Source organism: Nymphalis io, chromosome 3, assembly GCF_905147045.1.
Source record: "Nymphalis io chromosome 3, ilAglIoxx1.1, whole genome shotgun sequence".
NCBI lineage: Eukaryota > Metazoa > Arthropoda > Insecta > Lepidoptera > Nymphalidae > Nymphalis > Nymphalis io.
Window position 1 is genome coordinate 9,470,534 of NC_065890.1, and position 20,739 is coordinate 9,491,272.

The 20,739-nt window shown below is 33.1% G+C and overlaps 2 protein-coding genes across 6 annotated transcripts; one reads left to right on the plus strand and one right to left on the minus strand.

Annotated features, from left to right (window-relative positions):
• Nucleotides 1–777: 777 nt before the first annotated feature.
• LOC126780530 (activating molecule in BECN1-regulated autophagy protein 1-like) lies at nt 778–13,256 on the plus strand. Of its 4 annotated transcripts, none has more exons than XM_050505106.1 (14): nt 778–939; nt 1,354–1,396; nt 1,549–1,746; nt 4,360–4,418; nt 5,417–5,603; nt 5,781–5,953; nt 6,055–6,373; nt 6,974–7,079; nt 7,154–7,271; nt 7,362–10,374; nt 10,463–10,712; nt 10,833–10,961; nt 11,549–11,740; nt 12,299–13,256. In XM_050505106.1, exons 3-14 carry the CDS (start codon nt 1,552–1,554, stop codon nt 12,451–12,453), a joined length of 4,896 nt encoding a protein of 1,631 aa, XP_050361063.1. In that variant the 5' UTR covers nt 778–939; nt 1,354–1,396; nt 1,549–1,551; the 3' UTR covers nt 12,454–13,256. The 4 variants fall into 4 exon arrangements, with proteins under 4 accessions (XP_050361063.1, XP_050361080.1, XP_050361082.1 ...); XM_050505123.1 differs by having other exon boundaries at nt 11,527–11,740; nt 12,299–12,433; XM_050505125.1 differs by having other exon boundaries at nt 10,833–10,956; nt 12,299–12,433.
• A 4,387-nt stretch (nt 13,257–17,643) lies between these two features.
• LOC126780779 (protein Mo25) lies at nt 17,644–20,639 on the minus strand. 2 transcript variants are annotated; one of them, XM_050505481.1, is made up of 7 exons: nt 20,494–20,639; nt 20,178–20,363; nt 19,985–20,101; nt 19,767–19,909; nt 19,370–19,538; nt 18,692–18,961; nt 17,644–18,042 (listed from the first exon to the last, which is right to left on the minus strand). In XM_050505481.1, exons 2-7 carry the CDS (start codon nt 20,304–20,306, stop codon nt 17,863–17,865), a joined length of 1,008 nt encoding a protein of 335 aa, XP_050361438.1. In that variant the 5' UTR covers nt 20,307–20,363; nt 20,494–20,639; the 3' UTR covers nt 17,644–17,862. The 2 variants fall into 2 exon arrangements, with proteins under 2 accessions (XP_050361438.1, XP_050361447.1); XM_050505490.1 differs by having other exon boundaries at nt 20,507–20,636.
• Nucleotides 20,640–20,739: the final 100 nt, after the last annotated feature.

The window sequence follows — 20,739 nt, forward strand, 5'->3', positions numbered from 1 at the left end:
TTAAGTAAAATAAAAAGTAATTAATTAAATTATTAACCTTGTGAAAAGGAGCTTAGGTACTTCGAAAGAAAATATGTAGAACTGTGGACCTGTGAACTAAGTTACATAATAATTATATTTTAAAAACAATTAATTCTTTTTTCCTCTTCTTAAATACAATTATTTATTTTTTCTTCTGACATACTGGAAACCTTCAGAAAGGTAACAGAGGAGTCCCTTGGAGAGTTATGTGGGATTCTTATCTACTAAAACCACTGCGATGGCCGTCTTGGCCATAGATCAGAGACGCTGCGGGATCGTGTCGTGATAAGCTGTGCTCCGCTGGGAAGGTGATCTTGCCACCATCTTTGAAATAAAATAAAAGCTACAGAATATTTTACGTCAGAAATTGGGGAGGAGTCGCCAGACATCAAACTGTTAAAAGTCAGCTTAGTAGAATCAAATTTTACTTTTTTGTGTTTTCGCTATTAATTCGAAAACTATTGTTCTTACAGAACAAAATACTCGCACCTGTCTTCGCTATAAAATTGTAGCAGTGAACAAAACTAACATAATATATAGGTAATTGTTTTATAGTTAGCAGGGGAAAAAAGAATAAACTCTATGTTAGTATAAAATTGATTTATTGTGTTTTAAAATATCACATCAAAAGACGAGAGACGTGAAGCGACATAAATATTCAATTAATATCCAAATCTTATATTCATTTCAATTTTTCATCTGTAGTATTCTGACGTTAGTTTTCGAACGCATTAGTTGATTTTGACAGTTCGCAGCTGAATGTTTGCCGAACGAGTTTCATTAAGAATTTTGTATCGTGAAACCAAAATCATAGTCATTTCAATAAAGAAAAATAATTTACAAGTTTAATTAATGCAATCTAGCAAACTATAATACGTCTATACAAACATTTTCTATTATAATTACAATATGATCCAGGTAACTGCCATTGTTTATCGACATTATGAAGTGCGATTCATCGACAGATTGTGTACATAATTTTAATGCGATACACTTTCGACCTGTGCTCCTTTCTAATATACTATGATCAATTTGAGAAATATTAACATAAATAAATGGAATGATTGACGCTAGGTAATAGGTTGACATTTTCCAATATGGCTCACTTCAATCTATCATTTACGGGAAGATAGATATACTTCGATTTCTGCACATATATAAATGGACCATTTGTTTTTCATATTTTCAAATTGAAACTATAAACAAAATATGTACATATATTTATTATTTCAACGTATCTCATTAGTAACTTTAAAAAAAAGTTATATTTTCTAAATAGTTGTTATTCAAATTAAAAGCTAAACAACTATCCGGATGATATTTATTTTTCAGATTTCTTCGTTCTTTACTTCACCTTTTTTCATAAATTATTAAGGTAATGAAAAATTCTTACATAATAACTTGTTTTTTTAAAGTAATCAACCTCAAATTACTAACAACTTTTTATAAACTAAATAATCTACTTAGAATTTCATTACATATTTTAAATTATTGTTAATTTATGATTTTATATCAAACCTTTCATAGGTAATGGATCCAGTGTTAGATAATGAATGGCTTGGATCTAAGAATGATGCAGTTGATGAAGCCCAAAATGTGGGCAATGTTGTCAGAAGTTGGCAATGGAGGGAGAGAGGGATTGACCCCTTAAATTCCCCTCCCAACAAGACTGTACTTGAAAATGTTGCTGAGGATATACTTGTACAGAAACCACTTAAAATAAGAGTAAGTCTTAATATATCATTGTATGTATACTTTAATTACACTACAGAACTAAGAAATTATACTGACATTTTAGTACTTTCAAAACAAAATTATTCCATAATTTTTACATTCTTAGCTTAGAAGAAATATCACAAAGGTTTTAACAAACACAAAATGCTTATGGTAGTTTCTGTTAGATGAAAATAACTTTTTGATATTATTGATATCCATCAAGTAAATCAATTAACTGCCTTAAGTATATAACTAATGAAGGTCAGTAACTGGATGGCCGAGTGTTGTTTGATATAATAGGCATAAGAAACTTAACTATTTATATAACAAACATGGGTAGCGATGACAAAGATATGATCAGATATATAATTAAATATTAGGATGTACCCAAACATTTCCTTTTTTGGGTACATGAGGTACATGGGTAAGAGCTACATGGAAATTACTGTAAATGTTATACTGTTGTGTAAAGGCCTCTACTGAGGTTAAAAGAATTCAAGATTAAGTCACCACACTACTTCTATACCGATTGGTAGATACACATGAAGTCAAATTTCATCTGACACATGCAGGTATCTTCACAAGGTTTTCCATCATTGCTTAGCATGAGATGAATTATATATAATAATTATGGTAACTCATCATCAATGCCCGTAAACAATTGATACTCTAAGAAACATTAACTATTTCTAACAAAATTAATATACGACCAACTTTGGCAACAAAGATGCTATGTCCCTTGCACCTGGAGACAACCACACTAGCTCACTCACCATACGAACCAAAACAGAACAATATTACTACTGCTTTGCATTAGAATATGTGATGAGTACCTAGATAGGCTTAAATACTTATGTGTATATGTTTATGAGTAGAACAATCTACTTCAAAGTATCAACATAAAAATAAAGATTAAAGAAGAGTACATAACATAATAGTATTTTACATACTACAGTAAACTATTGCTCAGACATATGTAATTATATCATTAGTTTATATGAAATATGAATTGAAATGATATGAAAATTCTCAATTTAATTAGCAGGACTGTTGTGGTTAATGAGTTATAAATACAATTTAAAATAGCATATTTAATATAATGTGTAAATGAATACATTTATATGATAAGTATATAAATATATAAACTTAACATATCATTGAGAATTATTATTGGTTTTGCAATAACATTGTTTTACCTGACAAAAATTATTATTTGAAATTGCTCATTTGATGTTATACAGTCACTACCAGCCATACTCTAGGCATTATGGACCTAAAACTACACAGTCAATGTGCCAGCCATTGAAACTAAGATGTTATGTCCATTGTGCCTGTATTTACACTGGATCACTTACTTTCAACCTTGAAGACACCAATACAAAGTATTTTCGTTTAGTGGTAGAATAAGTGAAGCGGGAGTGGTAACCAGTTGAGGCGAGGTTTGATAATAGGGCTTTTTTTTATAGAATAGGAAGGCGGACGAGCATATGGGCCACCTGATGATAAGTGGTCACCAAATGCCCTTAGACATTGGCATTGTAAGAAATGTTAACCATCGCTTACATCACCAATGCGCCACCAACCTTGGGAACTAAGATGTTATGTCCCTTGTGCCTGTAATTACACTGGCTCACTCACCCTTCAAACCGGAACACAACAATACCAAGTACTGCTGTTTTGCGGTAGAATATCTGATAAGTGGGTGGTACCTACCCAGACGTGCTTGCACAAAGCCTAACTACCAATTGGCATGCGGCATGCGTATAAATACTACAAATACCAGGATTGTCTCGAGATATACATATAATATTTTTAAATAATAGTCCACCTGCCAGACAAAAATTTTATATCATGACACATAACAAACATGAATCAGTTGAAATAAATTTTGAGATATAATCTACCAACCACAATACAGTAGCATCTATATACTCAATGAAACTTAACACAGACTGAAAATGCACAGCCCACACCATTGGGTTTAGAAGTACGAAATTTTGTACTTGGAGCTCTTTATAGTATAACTTAAAACACTACATTCAGTATAATGTTTCATGCATTGTATAGAGGTTCTCAATTTTTAAAATGAGAAGTATGTAGGTTTTATTTATAAATAAAAGTAAGTTGTCTCAGCAGCTTTTTGCGGAGTGCATTATTTTTGTAGCAAGAAATTTGTAAGCTGTAAGTGCTTTCTTCACAAATTTTTTCGTTTACTTAACACAGCTAGTACCACAATGAACTTATTCATTTGCATATATGACCATTATTTATTTTGTCAAATTTAAATAATTTTAGTGAAAAAAGAATGTTCATATAGTAAAATCTTTAACAGAATGAATAATTGTAGTAGTAGTAGTAGAATAAATGATATAATGTGTTAAAGCCGAGGATATTTTTTTTTCGATTGCATAATTTGTCTGAAATTCGTCTTGTGCTTTGCATTCAATATGAGCCAATACAAATACAAGTAGTTTTTTAACACATAGCAACATGTTGACACCGGCCCTTTCATTTATTTTTACCTTTTAGTGGAAAATAATTTAAAAAATTATTTGAATTTATGAAAATCTAACAAGTTATAAAGAATTATATTGTTATAATGTATTATCATTTTATTTTCAGTGCTGTGACTTACCAGGGTATCCACGATCAACTTATCTCATGGTATTTAGTCCAGATGGGTAAGTAAATATGAACAAATAATCCTTCACTAATAATTTGTAGTACTTATGTATTTTCATAAAATTTATCATATTGCGAAACAAACTAATGAAATTTATTTGAATTCATTGTAAATGTCAATTTAAAACAGTAACACTCATTAAATGGCTCAATGGTGAATAATTCACCATAAAATCATATACAGGCATGTTAGTAAACTATATTATAATAAGATATTTCTTATAAAATCTAGTATTTGTAAGTTTGTAAAATAAGATAGTAATTGCTCTATGGATTATAGCCTATTTAAATGGCAGAAAAAAGTAACAAGCCTGTAAATGGATGGTCCTCAATATCAACCACTGAGCCATTTCAATGGCAAAAGGAGAAGTGATAAACAAGCCTTAGATTTATATGTTCCATGTGTTTCGCCGATAGAAGTTATATTACGCTTCTTGATTCATATATTTTCAATTCCAATACACTATTCCCCTTTGATTTATATTTTAACTTAAATTTTTCTTCCAAAGTTCTGATAACAACTTCGCTAACATTCAAAACACTATTTTTTTCAAGAAGCTATAATGAATATATTTTAGATCAAGACCTAAGATATCATGTCAATTAAATGTCTAAGTTGTTTATTAATCTTTAATCATATAGGAATAGGCTATATATAAAAATTCAATTGTGTTCATTTATTACGTAATATTCTGAGCCACAAGGTTTATATAGTGATAAGACATCCTTTTGTAGATTTTTTTTTCATGTAAATGCTTATATTTAGGTGACTGAATCATCAACTTTACTTAGCTTTTTCTGTACACATAACAAATGTACAAATTTAGTTCCGCTTTACTGAAATTTAATTATCATCTTAATTAAAAGTTAAGCTGACACCAGTTCAGAGTGTCTCATCTCAGTTGTTTCTCTTATAAGCAAGTTATAGTAGATACATATTTATACTATTTATAACTAAGATACAAGTTTAAGGAAAATAACATTTTCCATGTTTTAGAACTAAAGTTGCATCTACCCATGGAAACCACAATGTATATGTATCCGAGTTGGCAAGCGGCAAGCATGTTAGAATATTGAAAGGTCATCCACGAACACCGTGGTGCGTCGCATTTCATCCTTCTCATCCTCAACTAATTGGATCAGGTTGCCTCGGTGGTCAAGTGAGAGTGTGGGATATATCTAGTGTAAGCTATTCCACACGTTTCCTATCTGATATAAGTCATGCACTCAACTTACCTGTACTGCTACAGAACTTCAACTTAAAAAACGATTAATAAAAAAATATATAGCTAATACTTTACTAGTTTTGTTATTTATTTTGCGCGTTCATTATTGTTTTTTAAGAGGCACATTTTGTACAGGGTGGCAGCGAAGTTTGGAATGTAAGAAATGAAACAGTCATAGCTTCTATAGCATTCCATCCTAGAGAACAATTATTAGTTATTGGTACATACAATGAACTCTACTTTTGGGATTGGAGTCAACCCGCACCGTTTACCAAAGTTTCTACGAATAATATCAACGAAAAAGTCAGGTAATATCACAATACAATTAAGATATTAAATTATTAATCAAGTTATACTATATAAATTTTTTAGAAAAAATGTAATAAATTTTTCATTTATTTTATTTCAGATATGTGGCTTTCGATTCTCTCGGCTATAAACTAATAACAGGAATATCGTTGAGAGCAACAGTTGCGGGAATGAGCAGTTCTGTTCTGCAACAAAATTCAACCCTAAATCCTACGAACAACCAAAGCAATGTAAGAAGAGACGACACTGACAATAGTCCAGGAAACAACAGACCTCAGGACAATTCTGGTTCCACACAGGATATTATTGTGAATTCTTATCAAAATTTAGTGCAAAGATACGATAGCCTTGTGAGGAATTATCAACGGCTCTTTATGGTCCGGCACAGACTAACAGCCACCCCACCTCCACCTAGCACGGTACATAACTATATATTTACATGTACATTTAGTAATAGTTTCAATTAGACGAATTTGTGTCCAATATATGACATATGCCGTTACCAAGAGCTGATGTGTCAATCAGCTGGTGACTACTAAGATGGTCACGCTTAAGACCCAAACATAATTAATAGAATCCAATTGGATTTATAAAACTAGTTAAACTTTGAGTCTTTACTCGCGTTTATTTTGTATTAAATATTTAAAAGCCTTACGGTACTTTGGTTTATAATAATTCAATTATTTGCATTTAAAATTTTTCTCGGTTTTGAAGATTACCTCCCCATATATACACAGAGGTAAATCAAAAATAAATTGTATATAATAAAATTTTTGCTTTTAAATAAATATAACTTAAAAAGAGGCAGTTATTTTGCCATCACAATATTATAACGAGGTTCTATACATTTAAAAATAGTAACATAATAAAATATATAAATTAGAAATAAACAAACATGCACTTTACCACATCACAATAACTTTGGTTATTTATTTGCAAAGGAAAATAAATAATTATTATAAATAGCATTTTAATTGTTAATGTATTTGTTGTTAATGTATAGTTCTTACATTTTGTAGATGGACCGCGGTACTGATCCTATGGAAACGGACCCGTCGCCGGAAGCGACAAGTTTCACGCGCACGGTGCCAACATCACAAGCATCTGCACCGCAAAACGAAGATGGTAACACACAGACAAAAAAATAAAAAAAACATACTAACAAGAATATAGTTATGAATGATGATTTTTATTTACAGAAAATCCGCCTGCAAGTTTATCTAATAATATACAAGAGAATGCTGAAAATGAAGATGGAGAAGGAAGTAGCCGTCTCCTTAATCTTGATGCCTTGTCTTTTGACAGTGGCCCTGCTAGGTAAAACTATCTTTACTAAAGTAATGTTTTCATTTTATAGATATCCTCATACTGGTTTTCTATGTCTTTTTATACAATGTTTTCTTACAGGGAGCGAAACTTAGACCGTCACGTACATTCTTTATTTGGATCACGACCTTCTGCATTCCACCCTCTTAATGATAATCCTGGAAGATCATTTAGAACAGTTGACCAAAACGAAAGAGCGTCTAGACTGTTGCCAAATCCCTTTTCATCGACGAGTGGTTCACAGCGACCAAGCATAATTTCTTTCACAAGTAGTCCATCGACACAAACAACTGATAATGTTTCCAATACGTCGCGCACAAGTATATTTCCAGCTTATAGGCCAGATTCTCCATCGATTCTAGACTTGTCACCGCGCAGATGGAGCGGCAATCGGCGAATTTTTGTTTCAGTGCCAAACGAAAACTCGTCAACTCTCACTGACAATGTTTCTCCTACGAATACTCCGCCTGCACAGGAGACACCGGTCGCTTCCGCAGCAAATTCTACCCAGAGGCCATCCACCTCTTACTCTTCTTCCCAAACCCAGTCTTCTGCACCCGTAGATGCGCAAACCATCAATGAAAGCCTCGATTTGATACGAGATATTTTAAGAGATTCTGGTACAAGGCTTTTGAATTTGATAACAAATATGTCACTTTCAACGTTAGCCAGTGTCGAGGACGAGTTACCCCGCCGTACTAGAACGACTAGGACACAATCTGACAACAACAATGATGGAGAAAGTCCCCGAGAGACCCCGCCGCGTGCTCGCATTTTTAGCTCGCACTTACGCCCTGGATTCCTATCAACTAGCTCTGAATCGGACAGTGATCAGTCTCCAGAAGTGAATATTTTCAGAACTAGGAATTCTACATTTAGAGAAGATGACACCACGGAACCAGAGAGGCCTACTGCAGAACCATCAACTTCTGCAGTTCCTGAAAGACCTTTAAATCCTACAGATAGGCTGGTTTTCGATCTAGATGATTCCAGGACGCAAAATGCTAATTCTGAGACAGGCGGTATAAACGTTTCAGCCCACAGCAGTCGATTTCGAGTTCGAACTCAAAGTAACGCTCCTAGTGAGGGCCCCAGCACAAGCAATCCTGAAGGCCCGAACACCCAAGAAAATCAACCTCAAAACAATACCAATGAATTCAACCCCAACAGGCCGTCTACCAGCAGAGACAATTTTTGGGCTAACGGTTGCGTAGTACCACCGGATGAGGCATTTAGAAAAGTAAGAGCAGGTGTAAGTACGTTGCAGAAGCACACTATGCAACTCACGAACATGTGGCTGCGAGGTAATCGGACGACGATGCCAGAATTGCGTAATATGTGGGAGAACCTACGCAGAAGGATATTAATGTTACATAGAGAAACGGGCCGACAAGACTTACCGAGCTATTATACGAGGTCACTTTTAGAAAGATGTATGATGCTAACTGAAATTACGGAAAGAGTTACCCGTGGTAGCAGGAGTGCAAGACCAACGAATAATAGTAATCAAGGAAATTCCGAGAATGCTAGAAACTCGGAATCTCCTCGAGATGAGCCGACTGCTTCAGAAAATAGTAATGTTCCTACAGAAGCTGAACAAAATCCTTCAAGAGAAAATACAAATGACAATCGACAGCCACAGGCAAGTAGAACTTCTCAAACGAGACCTAATATTCGTTCATCTCCATCGCTTAGGAGAAGATTACAATCCAGTTATCGATGGAGGCCAGAAGATGAACTGAGACGACGATCGAGACATTCTGCTGCTAACAGATTGTCTAATAGATATTTAAACAGGCCGCGTAGGGATTTTGCGAGAGCTATAGAAATAAGCGCGACAAGACATGAAATACGCATGCGAGCTATGCAAGTGCTCTCTGTTATGTTTAATATGATGATGATGTGCTTGGAGGAGCGCGGCTTAAGTCAATTAATTATAAATATGTTACGTACTTTAAAAAAGGCATTAGCACTGACATGCTTAATGTTAATGACAAACAGAAACAACGGACGTGCGAGTAATAATTCTTCGCCTCAACGCGTGGATTCATTGAACGTTATTCGCTTGGAGAATGTCGACCACACTGGCCCTGTCAACGTAGACGGCCCGGATGAATCACCACATCATTCTATTCCAAGTGAAGAAGATCGTACTGAAGAAGATCGTTCGCAAAGCAATGCTAATAAACGAATAAAAATAGAGACATCACCAACTACTCAACCTACACCTGTCGAAATTAGTGCACTAGAAAATGCAAATCCACCTGCCCCAATCGTAACTCAAAGCAATTCGAGTGCAATTCAGGCATGGAGTAATCGTCTCGCCGTACAGATTGCAGCTGCTAACAGAAATAATTCTGCAACTGCCAGGAATAGACGGGAGCTATATATTGAAAGTAGGCGTTTGAAAGCTTTGCATAAAACAAATCCAAACGCTCATCCGATGATTAAAAAGAAGGCTCTTCCTCCGGCATCAACTTACAGAATCCCGACACTGCGTTTACTACCTAGTAGAAGAATTCCTAGGACTTTAGCTGCATCAAGAACTTCGCAGAGCACAGAACCCATCGCCGGTCCTTCCGGTATACTATCTGGTAACGATGGTGGGCCGACTGGTCATTCGCGATTGCCTCCTGACGTTATGAATGAATTCGAACATAGAATAAATTTAATACGAATGGCACATATGCAAGCGGTTAGATTACGTAACGCCGCACGAAGCAGGTTTCGGCGTCTTCAAACAATTCGATTATATACTCCATCGTCAGTTCGCGAAATGTTTACGTTACAGCCGGACAGTGAAAACCCGCACGAAAACAGATCTCCTTTGCAAAGTAATTCGGACACTAATCGTCGTTCTTTCACTTCCTACGATTACAGGCCGCATATTCTCACCCGAGAACGCATTTTCTCTAGAGGATCTGCTAACAGACCTTCTCAGGAGTCTGGTGAATTCCATGCGGTTATAACCAATGCGACTGTACCGCTGATGCAAGTCGGCGATCTCAGTATCAATAACCCCGACGCTCAAGGGAATCAAAACCAGAGACTACCGCGAATCCATGAGTATTTGCAACCGATAATACTAGCTCAAGTGAGTAATGTCGAAATCGTATAAAGAACACCGCCTACGTCAATTTTAATGCAGATCATTATAAAGTTTAAACTTATTGTGTCGGCAGAATGCTATGGTGGTGGACGACGAGGGCAATGCGGAAGGCGGTGGAGGTAGCAGTGGTGGGGGTGGTGGTGGAGGAAGAGGTCCCGGGGGCGGGGGACCAGGTGGAGGGGGAGGTCTAGGGGGAGTTCGGCGTATGACCGGTATGGCCGGACTGCTTGATGCGGGAATCATTTCCGAAGCACTACCCGCGTCGTCGCATCGGGTGCAAGCCTGGGATTTCACTACGGGTAAAACTCCGGATATCGCAGATAGTAAGTTTTCGTTCAGTGTTATAATAAATTTAAGAAAGTCCAACCAAGCATTATCGACGTAAAATTTATGTTATAATATATATGAAATATACTGATCAATCAACTTACGAAAATGTTCAGGTTCAAAAAATGTGGTGGTTCAGAGATGCCGAATACACAATGACGCTAGCATCGACATATCCAAAGACGGGAGGCTCTTGGTTGCCTTGCTACCGGTGCCTCGACTCAGAAATACCAATCATTGGTTAGGTAAGTTCGTTTAAAGAATTTTATTACAATAAGCGACGCTCACTTGTTTTTGAAAATTAAAAATAGTAACTATCACTTTCCATTTACCATTTCGCTTATTAGTGAAGAAACTGGCGAGAAATTTTCTTCTGAACTTAGTTATCAGAACAATACGAATCGATTTCGACCAGTTAATCAAAATCCTACGTCGTTGCGTTTTTTAAGTACAGCGTTCGAAATTTATAAAAAAAAAAATATGAGCACTAAATTATTTGATTTTGGTACGATTATTGTCACTATTAATGATGTCATATGCCACATGTGCAAATCATATAGAAATTTTGCTCTCCAGCTACCTACCTATAAAAGCCTGCGGCCCAAGGAAAAGAAAGAGAATGTAAAATATTGAAGTTGTATACCCGTGTAATCCTCGCTTTTAGTTTGCGTTTGTAAATATATAGTTGGTCATTTAGCATCTTACGACATCTTTAATATGTAATGAACGCATCTTCTCATCACAGTTTCTTAAAGGATTTCCAGAGCAATATTTTTTGTTTCATGTTTTCGATGAGAGTGGCTCCTACAGCTCCAATGTGTGGACGTTGCAGGCGTGTACTCGCTGGAGTGGTCGCGCCTGGGCCAGTGCCTGCACACGGCGGTGCTGGAGCAGAGCGCGGTGTCGGTGGCGCTGTCGCCCACGGCGCGCCACCTGGCGGTGGGGCTGGGCTCGCGCCGGTTCACGTCCGCGCCGCACGCGCGCACTAACGTGTTCGCGCTGCTCTACCGCCTCGACCCCCTGGGTGACTTGCTTCGCTTACTTACGTTCCTGTGTCTTGAGTGCACTTGAGAATCTGCACCTTCATTCGCTTAGGTTGGGTTGCGATCTATATCCGTTACGTTGTAATTAGTTCGTGTAGTATTGAAGTTATTTCATACAAACGTAAATTCAAAATAAATAACTCGGACTCTAATCGCGACCCGAAATCGCTTAATACATCTGATAGCCCCTTAACGTTCCCACGTTCATAAATCTGTCCAAACGGCTACACTGCCAAATCTTGTAATTGCTAGAAGTGAAGTTGTTTAATCATTTCGTAATGCATCTGTCAATATCGACAACGAATTTTTTAACAATATGTTCGGCTATTTCATAAACACATTTCATCCATAATTTATTGTAGTTACGGTACCGCGTTGATTTTATTGACCCAATTTTAAAAAGGAATGAAGATTAAAGTATTATTTAATGTCAATTAATATATTTTCCATACGTATATGTAATTAAATGGACTAAATATTATACTTTTAGACACAAATTTGCATCTTATTAGTAACGTCAAAAATCAATTACATTTCAGAGAGTTCGAGTCGAACCGGTTTGTCGCCTATCAAGGAGTTGGAACAGACCTGGGAGCACGGATTTACGAGTCTTAACTGCTTGCGATGGGCTCCACAGCCGGGACAAGGACTCGTATATGCCAACAATACCGGACAACTCATTATTATGAGTTAAAGTGACCTAAGGTTATAGAGCTCCTCGAACAAAGAGTACACATACAAGTTTTGTCGGTACGTAGTTTAAGCGATTCATTTAATTGAGGTTAAATGTGCATACTTTCTTGTGTTATCAAACCTCATCCATTAGCTACGACTAAATTATGCGATTGCAAATCTACAATGTGTAGTCACGATGACCTCAGCTCGACCACATGGTCTCCCTAATACCAAATCTCTTCAGCCGTTTACAGTTAGTACGAAAATGCATTATACTTTTACTCTAACATAGAAAAACATATCCTCAGAATTGAAATTGTTTTGTTTAACTAACGATTGATTTTTGGAACAATTTGGAACGAATTTAGAAAACCTCGTGGTTAATAGTTTTATGATTTGTGAAAATTTTAAAATTGAGTGAAATTATATTGTATTATTAAAATGAAATCGAATCTATACTTTTTACAAGAAATTGTTTAGTAAATTATAAATTATGTTTGCTTATAATATTTAACAAAATTATATAGATGTAAACGCCTGTTGTAAATTATTGCAGAAGCATTGTACAGTTCATAAAATTAGTTTTCTTAATATGATTGATCTCTTTGTATTATGCGGTCTTAAAATATTTTCATAATTTTAACACTAGCTAGTAATTATATCTACTACAACAAAATTAGTTTAAGGTTCCCTATTAATTTAAATATCATAATTAGACACACGATAAAATTCACAAATCATATTTTAATATCATAGTTACTTAATTTTTTTTAATACTTCAAATAAGGAATGCCATTTTCTTCAAATAAGGAATGCCATTTTTTTTATTTCATAGAATATTTACCTTCCAAACATTACGTATTATATATCCCATAGCTAATCGTTCTTGTTACAACGAAATCCCGTCGATATTATTTTTGTATGAATGTAATTTATTGTAACTAAAAATCAATTTAAAAACTTAACTTATTCATGTATGAACATGCTTACATTATAGTTTAAACTATAGTGTAATATCGAAAATGAAAGTTATTTTGTGACTTCTAATATTGTTTACATAGGGCAATATTTCTTGACGTGTGGGTTGTGGCCAATCAGATGGGTCGCAGGGGAAGGCTGCAATTTAAAAAGTGATAGAACAGTATATGAGACCTTTTATTACTAAATAAAATGTTTAAAATAGGCAAAAAATGTAAATTAGTCTTGCCAAGTAATAAGTTTCCATAATAATAAACTAAGACAGCTATTTTAATGTGCTGGTTAGTTATTCATGTGACAGTTGGCAATGACGTTGGTTTGAAATCTATAAACATATTTTTATTTTTTAAATTAAAATAGATTAGCAAACATGCAAATGGACCATCTGATGGTAAGTGGTCACCACTTCTCATAGACATTGCCATTGTAAGAAATACTAACAAAACTTTACATCGTCAATGCGCCACCAACCTTGAGAATGTCCCCCTTTGGCTGTAGTTGCATTAGCTCACTCACCCTTCAAACAATACTATGTATTGCTGTGTGGAGATATAATTTGTGATGAGTAGGCGGTACTTCCACAGGCTTGCACGCTCAAAGCTTTACTACAAAGGTAATTTTTAACAAGTATAAAAAAGGAAGTATTTTTTGCCATATCTTCTATATGCTCGTACGACACAAAAGAGGTTAAGTAACTATGACGACGAAGAATTTTGTGGCAAACGCACTTCTGCACCCCAGACTTCATCCATTGTATTTGTAGATATTGTTCCACGACTATAGAAATTATTTATTTCCCTGGGTCACAATTTCCATTGTACTGTTTTCATTAAACGCAACCCAGTCCTTTCATCTTGCAGATAGATAATGATTTGAAATCATTTTGGTCTTTATAAACACGGTTCTAGTGCAATTATATAAGTATAATAATTTTTACTTCTTAAAGTCTTAGTGTCATATAAAATTGTAGGTTTCATATAATATTATTATTAGATTTTCGTAGAGCCCGTATCACTTTAAAGTGTAAAGCATAGTACGGTAAGCTGTCTGTTTTTCTATTCCGTCTCATAAAATCTCGAACACTAAATGGATGTTGATTCGACTTTCATTAAATATACTCTAGTGGTATTCATATATTATTGTAAGTCAAAAACAGAACAGTTTCCTAAATACTACCGATTATTACATTACTATTTGTAAATAACATTATTTTTTTCTCAAAATAATCAAAATACAATTCTTATGTACATATTATATATCACCATGTTGTTAATGTATCCAAATATTTATTTTATTTTATTACAAATTGTACGAAATGAAAACATCAAAATAATTTTAGAGTTTTTATTGTAGTTTTATATCAAACAATATACAATATTATAACAGTAACAGCTTTATTTGTGGACGTATATTTTTTTTTAAAGTTTGTAATTGTTTTCAAACCTATAAATACAAATTGTAATAAAATAGATTGTAGTACATGAGTTTATTTGAAATCCATGTATATAATATTTTTAAATCTATATGTGTGCTTAAAGTTTTTGCTGTAACATTACATAATAAGAGTCATCAAGTCGCTTGTGTAGAACTAGCATAACTCATATATTGTGGGAAAAAATATATACTAAGTTATAGTTTGCGTTAATTCTCTTATTAGATTTTTTTATCAAATACATAGTTCTTTTAAAATAATATCTTAGTGTCTTTTGGTTGAATATGTATGTAAAACTAACTTTTTTAAATTGAATACATTTTTTTTTATTTTTCTTTACGAACTAAGTTTGACTCTGAGAGAAACATTTCAAAGGAAATCCGCCTTAATTTCTTAATTTTTAAATCGTGCAATACACTCATAATAATACCTAAAAAATAATTTGTAATACCGATACCTACGTTAACTCTTATGAAACAATGAAATCAATATGTATAAAATAAAGGTACTATGTCTACGACATTACAACTGACACTGCCCTTATTCCTACTTATTAATATTTATATTAATATTGACATATGTTAATTTTTTTATATGTTTTAAACTGTATTCAAACTTGAAACAATCATAAAATCGGCGGCCTAATACGTTACAGAGATGTCATTTTTTTATTTTCTACAGAATATTATTGTACGTATTTTACCAAATATATTTATAAAACTGTTATTGTCATAAAACATTTTTGTTGTTATGGTTGAAACAAATTCATTCGTTTTTAAAGTTGCTTAGCCACAGATACAAAATGAATAAAATATGTCCAACTAAAAAATCGGATGGAACAACTTATAATTAAATTTCTGGTCCAATAATTATTCGTTACAAAGCCAACCGTGAAAACACACAATAAATATCACAATACTTATATTATATTGCATTAAGATAATGTTTTATACACATTATTGCCACATAACTAGTAATTTTACTGTGTTATACTTATACTATAACTTAAGCCGAATTTATTAATCATGTATGTTGAATTTTATCTCTATCTATAATTTATGTCTATCATGTCACGATATTAACAGAAAATTGTCACATTGTCATTATAAGTATGCATGAGTAAATTCGGTCTTGGCTATAATTAATATTGACAGTGTTTGAAGATCTAATTTTTCGAATTTTGTTCAAGCTAATATCAATAAAACCAAGTTTTTATCATTAGTTTATAAACATGTTTTATAAACATTCGCAATTCATAAACAACAATGTGTATGGAATCAATATATTTTATACACATTATAACGCAAAAAAAATTACATAGCTAATAATCTGTTTCTTATTTTTCATATGTATATATTTTATTTATTATATGTGATAAATTTTAATGTTACTTTTAAAAACTATGTTTTATTAACTTAAGCAAGTTAAGGCAAGGTGTACAGTGGATTGCTTGTCTAATAAAAATTATGACAGTAGAAATTACAGTGTTTTCATTCATCATCTATTATAAATACCGAGAAAACTAACACGCAAATGCTCCACCAGGTGGTATAAGGTTCACGGTAGCATGCGAAAGCGATCCCGTGGCGCTCCTCGTTAAGACGGAAAGGGTTACCGCTAGTTTTTTAGTGAGTATTCCGATGTTCGTGGCGCACTCGGCGCCTTGGACACCGGCGAGCCCCACATACCCCTCCCCCACTGTTCCCGTGGGAGAAACGCGTAACGCGTTTTTCCAGCGTAAAAAAAGAGGTATTAATCACTGCCGAGGTGATTCAAGAGACCGCGGAAGGGAAGAATGTATGTCAAATAGATTAACAAAACTATTTTTCAAACGGCAGAAAAGTAAATAGCCATTTTTCTAAACCTGTAAAAAGCTTGGCATTTTGATTGTGATGCTGCCAGGAAATAAAAGCATGCAGACACATCAAACTATCCAAACTCGATCAATAATAGATAGATACACCAAAGGCACGGCAATGTTGACGTCGACGACGGCGTGTTTGTGGAGATGAAGACATTAAGCAAAAAATTCTAGGTAATTCTAAATTAAATAAAACCCCCCTAGCTGAATTTTAGAGTAACATATAAATATCTACTTAGTTCTTAAACTAATTTACTTCTAAAGAGTTCATTGCATATATTTAAAGTTCGGTACTAATGGTTGGTTTTTCCAACAGAAAATATATAACATAAATTAATGCTATATTGTTTCTGTTTTACCGACATATTTATAGCGAAAGGGTAAAATTAAATTAAAAATAAATAATAATGATACAAATGTTTTATTCAGTTTCAAAAATGTGTCTGCATTAATGTCGCTGATTAAATAAAATAGACTTTTAATATAGGATAAAGAAATTTCGATAATACATACAAAAAATATTCATGAAAATATTGCAAATACTATTACAATGTTTAAGCACAGCAAATGTTATATCAAAATAATGTAGTACAGAAAATATGGAACAATATTACTATGGCGTAATAAATAACCAATACTGACAATATATAAAATATATTTCCTTCATATATAACAATCTATATTTCTGATATTGAGAGTACAAAAAAACAAAAAAGATGTCATATTTACAAGTCCTTAGATCTCGACTTTCCAATTTTCGATTCCGTTATGTTCAAATTTCAACAATAGTTCGTAAGCTAATGTGATAAAATATACTATTTCCATTGTGACTTAGGAACTGTCACAAAACACGTCATAAAACTAAAAATGGTTTAACAACTTACATAAGATATAAGTAAAACCAATAAAATAATGCTAAATCCTACAAATCGTTATTAAAAAATGTTAATTTGCTCGTAGCACAAATATACTTTCATCCCTGACTCATCACAGACCGAATGTAAAATCCATTAGAATTCGAATGTTTTATTTTTCGGAGCCCTGTCTCAGCACACAACACCCTCTGGTGACTTAGAAGCATTTAAATATAATAGCATCTATAACTAACTTCTTTCGAGGAGGAAGTGGCGATTTTTTAAAATGCAATAAAATAAATGTTAGTGTTCTAATGGCTTCAGCTCTTTAATTTGCTTTATTAGATAAGCCTTCTCATCATTAAACTGTTCGTCTTCAGAACGGTCTGTGTGGAACTTGGTGAGGAAATCTACCAACTTGTCTTGATTTCTTAGCAGAATGTCCAATATTGGTTTGGGTTTATTAGGATTTGCTACAAATACCTGCAACACAATACAAAAATAATTATGTCTTTATTAAGCTTTAAAGCAAAGAATATAATGACTCTTCTAAGTGCAAAGATTGTCAATGATATTAGACAAGATTCTGTCAGTACAAAAATAATGATAATATTTATAAATTAGTTGACATGTTTAAGCATAAAAGTCTAAACATCAAAATACTTGATCCCAGCTTAGTACCGTATATCTTATGGTTTCCTGATGAAATATATAATAAATTTGATATTATTCATATTCTGCTGCTCAATTTGTATTCTGATCTTAGGTAGTATATATATATATATATATATATATATATATATCTTAGTCAGTCAGGATATTTAATGATTTTTTTTTTACAAAATTGGTTAGTATTTCGATTTTGAGGAAATAGATTCACACAAAACGTAAAAGCCTTACTTTCCTATTCTTATCATAATTGATCAAAAATGTAACTAATATATTTTTTAAATATATTATTTTTAAATTTTATAATAAAATTGTTTATAACTATTCAAATGTATTGGTGTCAGGATGTGTAAGATGTCTTGAAGAAGGAAGAAAAAATATAAAAAGGCATAAACAACACCAACAAACAGCAAAATTAACAATAACATATTGCACATGCATAGTTTTACAAAAAAATGTTTACCTTAAAAACATGGAAAGCTTCAAATTGTATGTTACGTGACTTTTCTTTAAGCATATTCATCATCAGTTTAAGGTTGTCGGGGTTGGTAATATAGCGCGTCATTATAGAAAAGTTGTGTCGGTCTAAAAGTAACTCTCCGAGTAACTTCAGACTTTGCCGTCGAGTAACATAGTTTTCAGAATTCAAAAGTCGTTGATAATGACTAAACACCTTATCATAGTTAGCTTCTAAAAACTCAGCACATAAGATTTTGTGTCGAGTTAATAATTCCTTGAAATAAAATGTGTTTTGTTAATCATAAATTAATTGAAGACATTATTTTAAAGCCATAAGAGCTTCTGCTATCTTTTATATTTTACTAAATTAATTATAATATTCGAAAGAATTATTTAAAATTATTCTGATAAGATTGATATCAGAGTTTATCTTTAATTTCAATTTAAAATGAATGATGAAAATAACAAAAATTTATATTAAAGAAAAGTAAAAATAAAGACAGTAGTGATGTTTAAAAAAATTAAATGAAGAACTTATGTCACACATGAATAGTTCATACTTATCAAGCTTTAACAGGTAATGTAAGACTTTATTACCACACTAGCTTCATTCCTGTAACAGCCATATGTTGAAAACAAATACAACTATAGCTTGCAGATTATATATATAATTTTGACAAACCTTAAATGTAGAAAAGGCATCAGAGGCAATATCAAAAGTTGATACTTCTACATAACGGAAGAAATTGTAAAAGTCATCAGAATATAACATTATCTTGGCTAAAGCTTCATATCTAGCACACTCTCGCAGCATTGTCCCACAGTTGGAAGCTATTTCCTGGTGCTCATATCTGTAAGGAAACAATGATAAAAATAAATGCATTATGACATTATTTAATTATTAGCTAGACATTCCTTATTTTAATATGTTTATCTTTATAGGTGATATATGTATAGATCTATATGTTTTATGTATATAATTTTAATTTATTAACTATTAGGCTCATTGAATAAATATTTACATAAGATTAAGATAATAAAACAATTATGCACAGTTTAATAATGTATATAGATCTTACCCTGACATCAGAGTAAACAAAATCTCCGGCTTGGTACATATGTACTCAACTGTAGGGGAGCGAGTTCCTATTTGACGTCTTAAAACATTATTGAACACTTGGGCCACATCCTTCTTGCCTTCAAAGTCAATACGGTTTAAATTCTGCATAAACACAAGATTTATAAAAATTAAGCAATATATACAATGTAATGAATTGTTTTATTTAAATATTTTTACTTGAATCAGAAGAAGAAGAAGGTTTGTATTATAAAGTTCCTGTGCAAGTTGAGCTACAATAATGTCAGTTTGTGGCTCTGCATCAGATGTTCCATAAAGCATATTCTTGATTAAAACCTGCATTTAAAAAGGTTATATTACTTTCCTTGAAAAAAAGACATTAAAAAAACAACAATTAATTATTATAACCTACCAAATTCTTGCTCACATCTTCCTGTGCTTTTTCTGCTTTCTTGTCACCTCTTTCTAATGCAGTAACCGCATCTTTTAAGGATCTTACTAACTCCGCGGGACTCTTCTGAGATTTCCCAAAAAGAGGCATAGTATTTAAATAACTTACGCGAATGATATTCGTAACAACCGTCTACATAAGATGTACCTGGAATAAACAATTATACACAAAAACGTACTATGACAAGATCACAGAACTAAGTACATGCACTTAATGTTCACTAGAATGCAAGAGAAATAAAAATGAGATTTGAATAGTTTATAAAACGCACGCCAACCTGGCACACTAACTCTAAATGTCAAATATATCTGTAGATCGGTTTTTCCTGTTATATGGTAATAAAACAAAATTTCACTCAAATGTCTAATAATTATTAAAATAAAATCGTATCTAGCGACAGAGCACAGACAGGCAGATGAAACGAACAGCTGTGATGTCAATACAATATTGCCAGTCATAAATTTTATCAATTTACAGAAAAAAGTTAACACGGTAATACTTTGTAAACTTAAGTTAAGTTAGT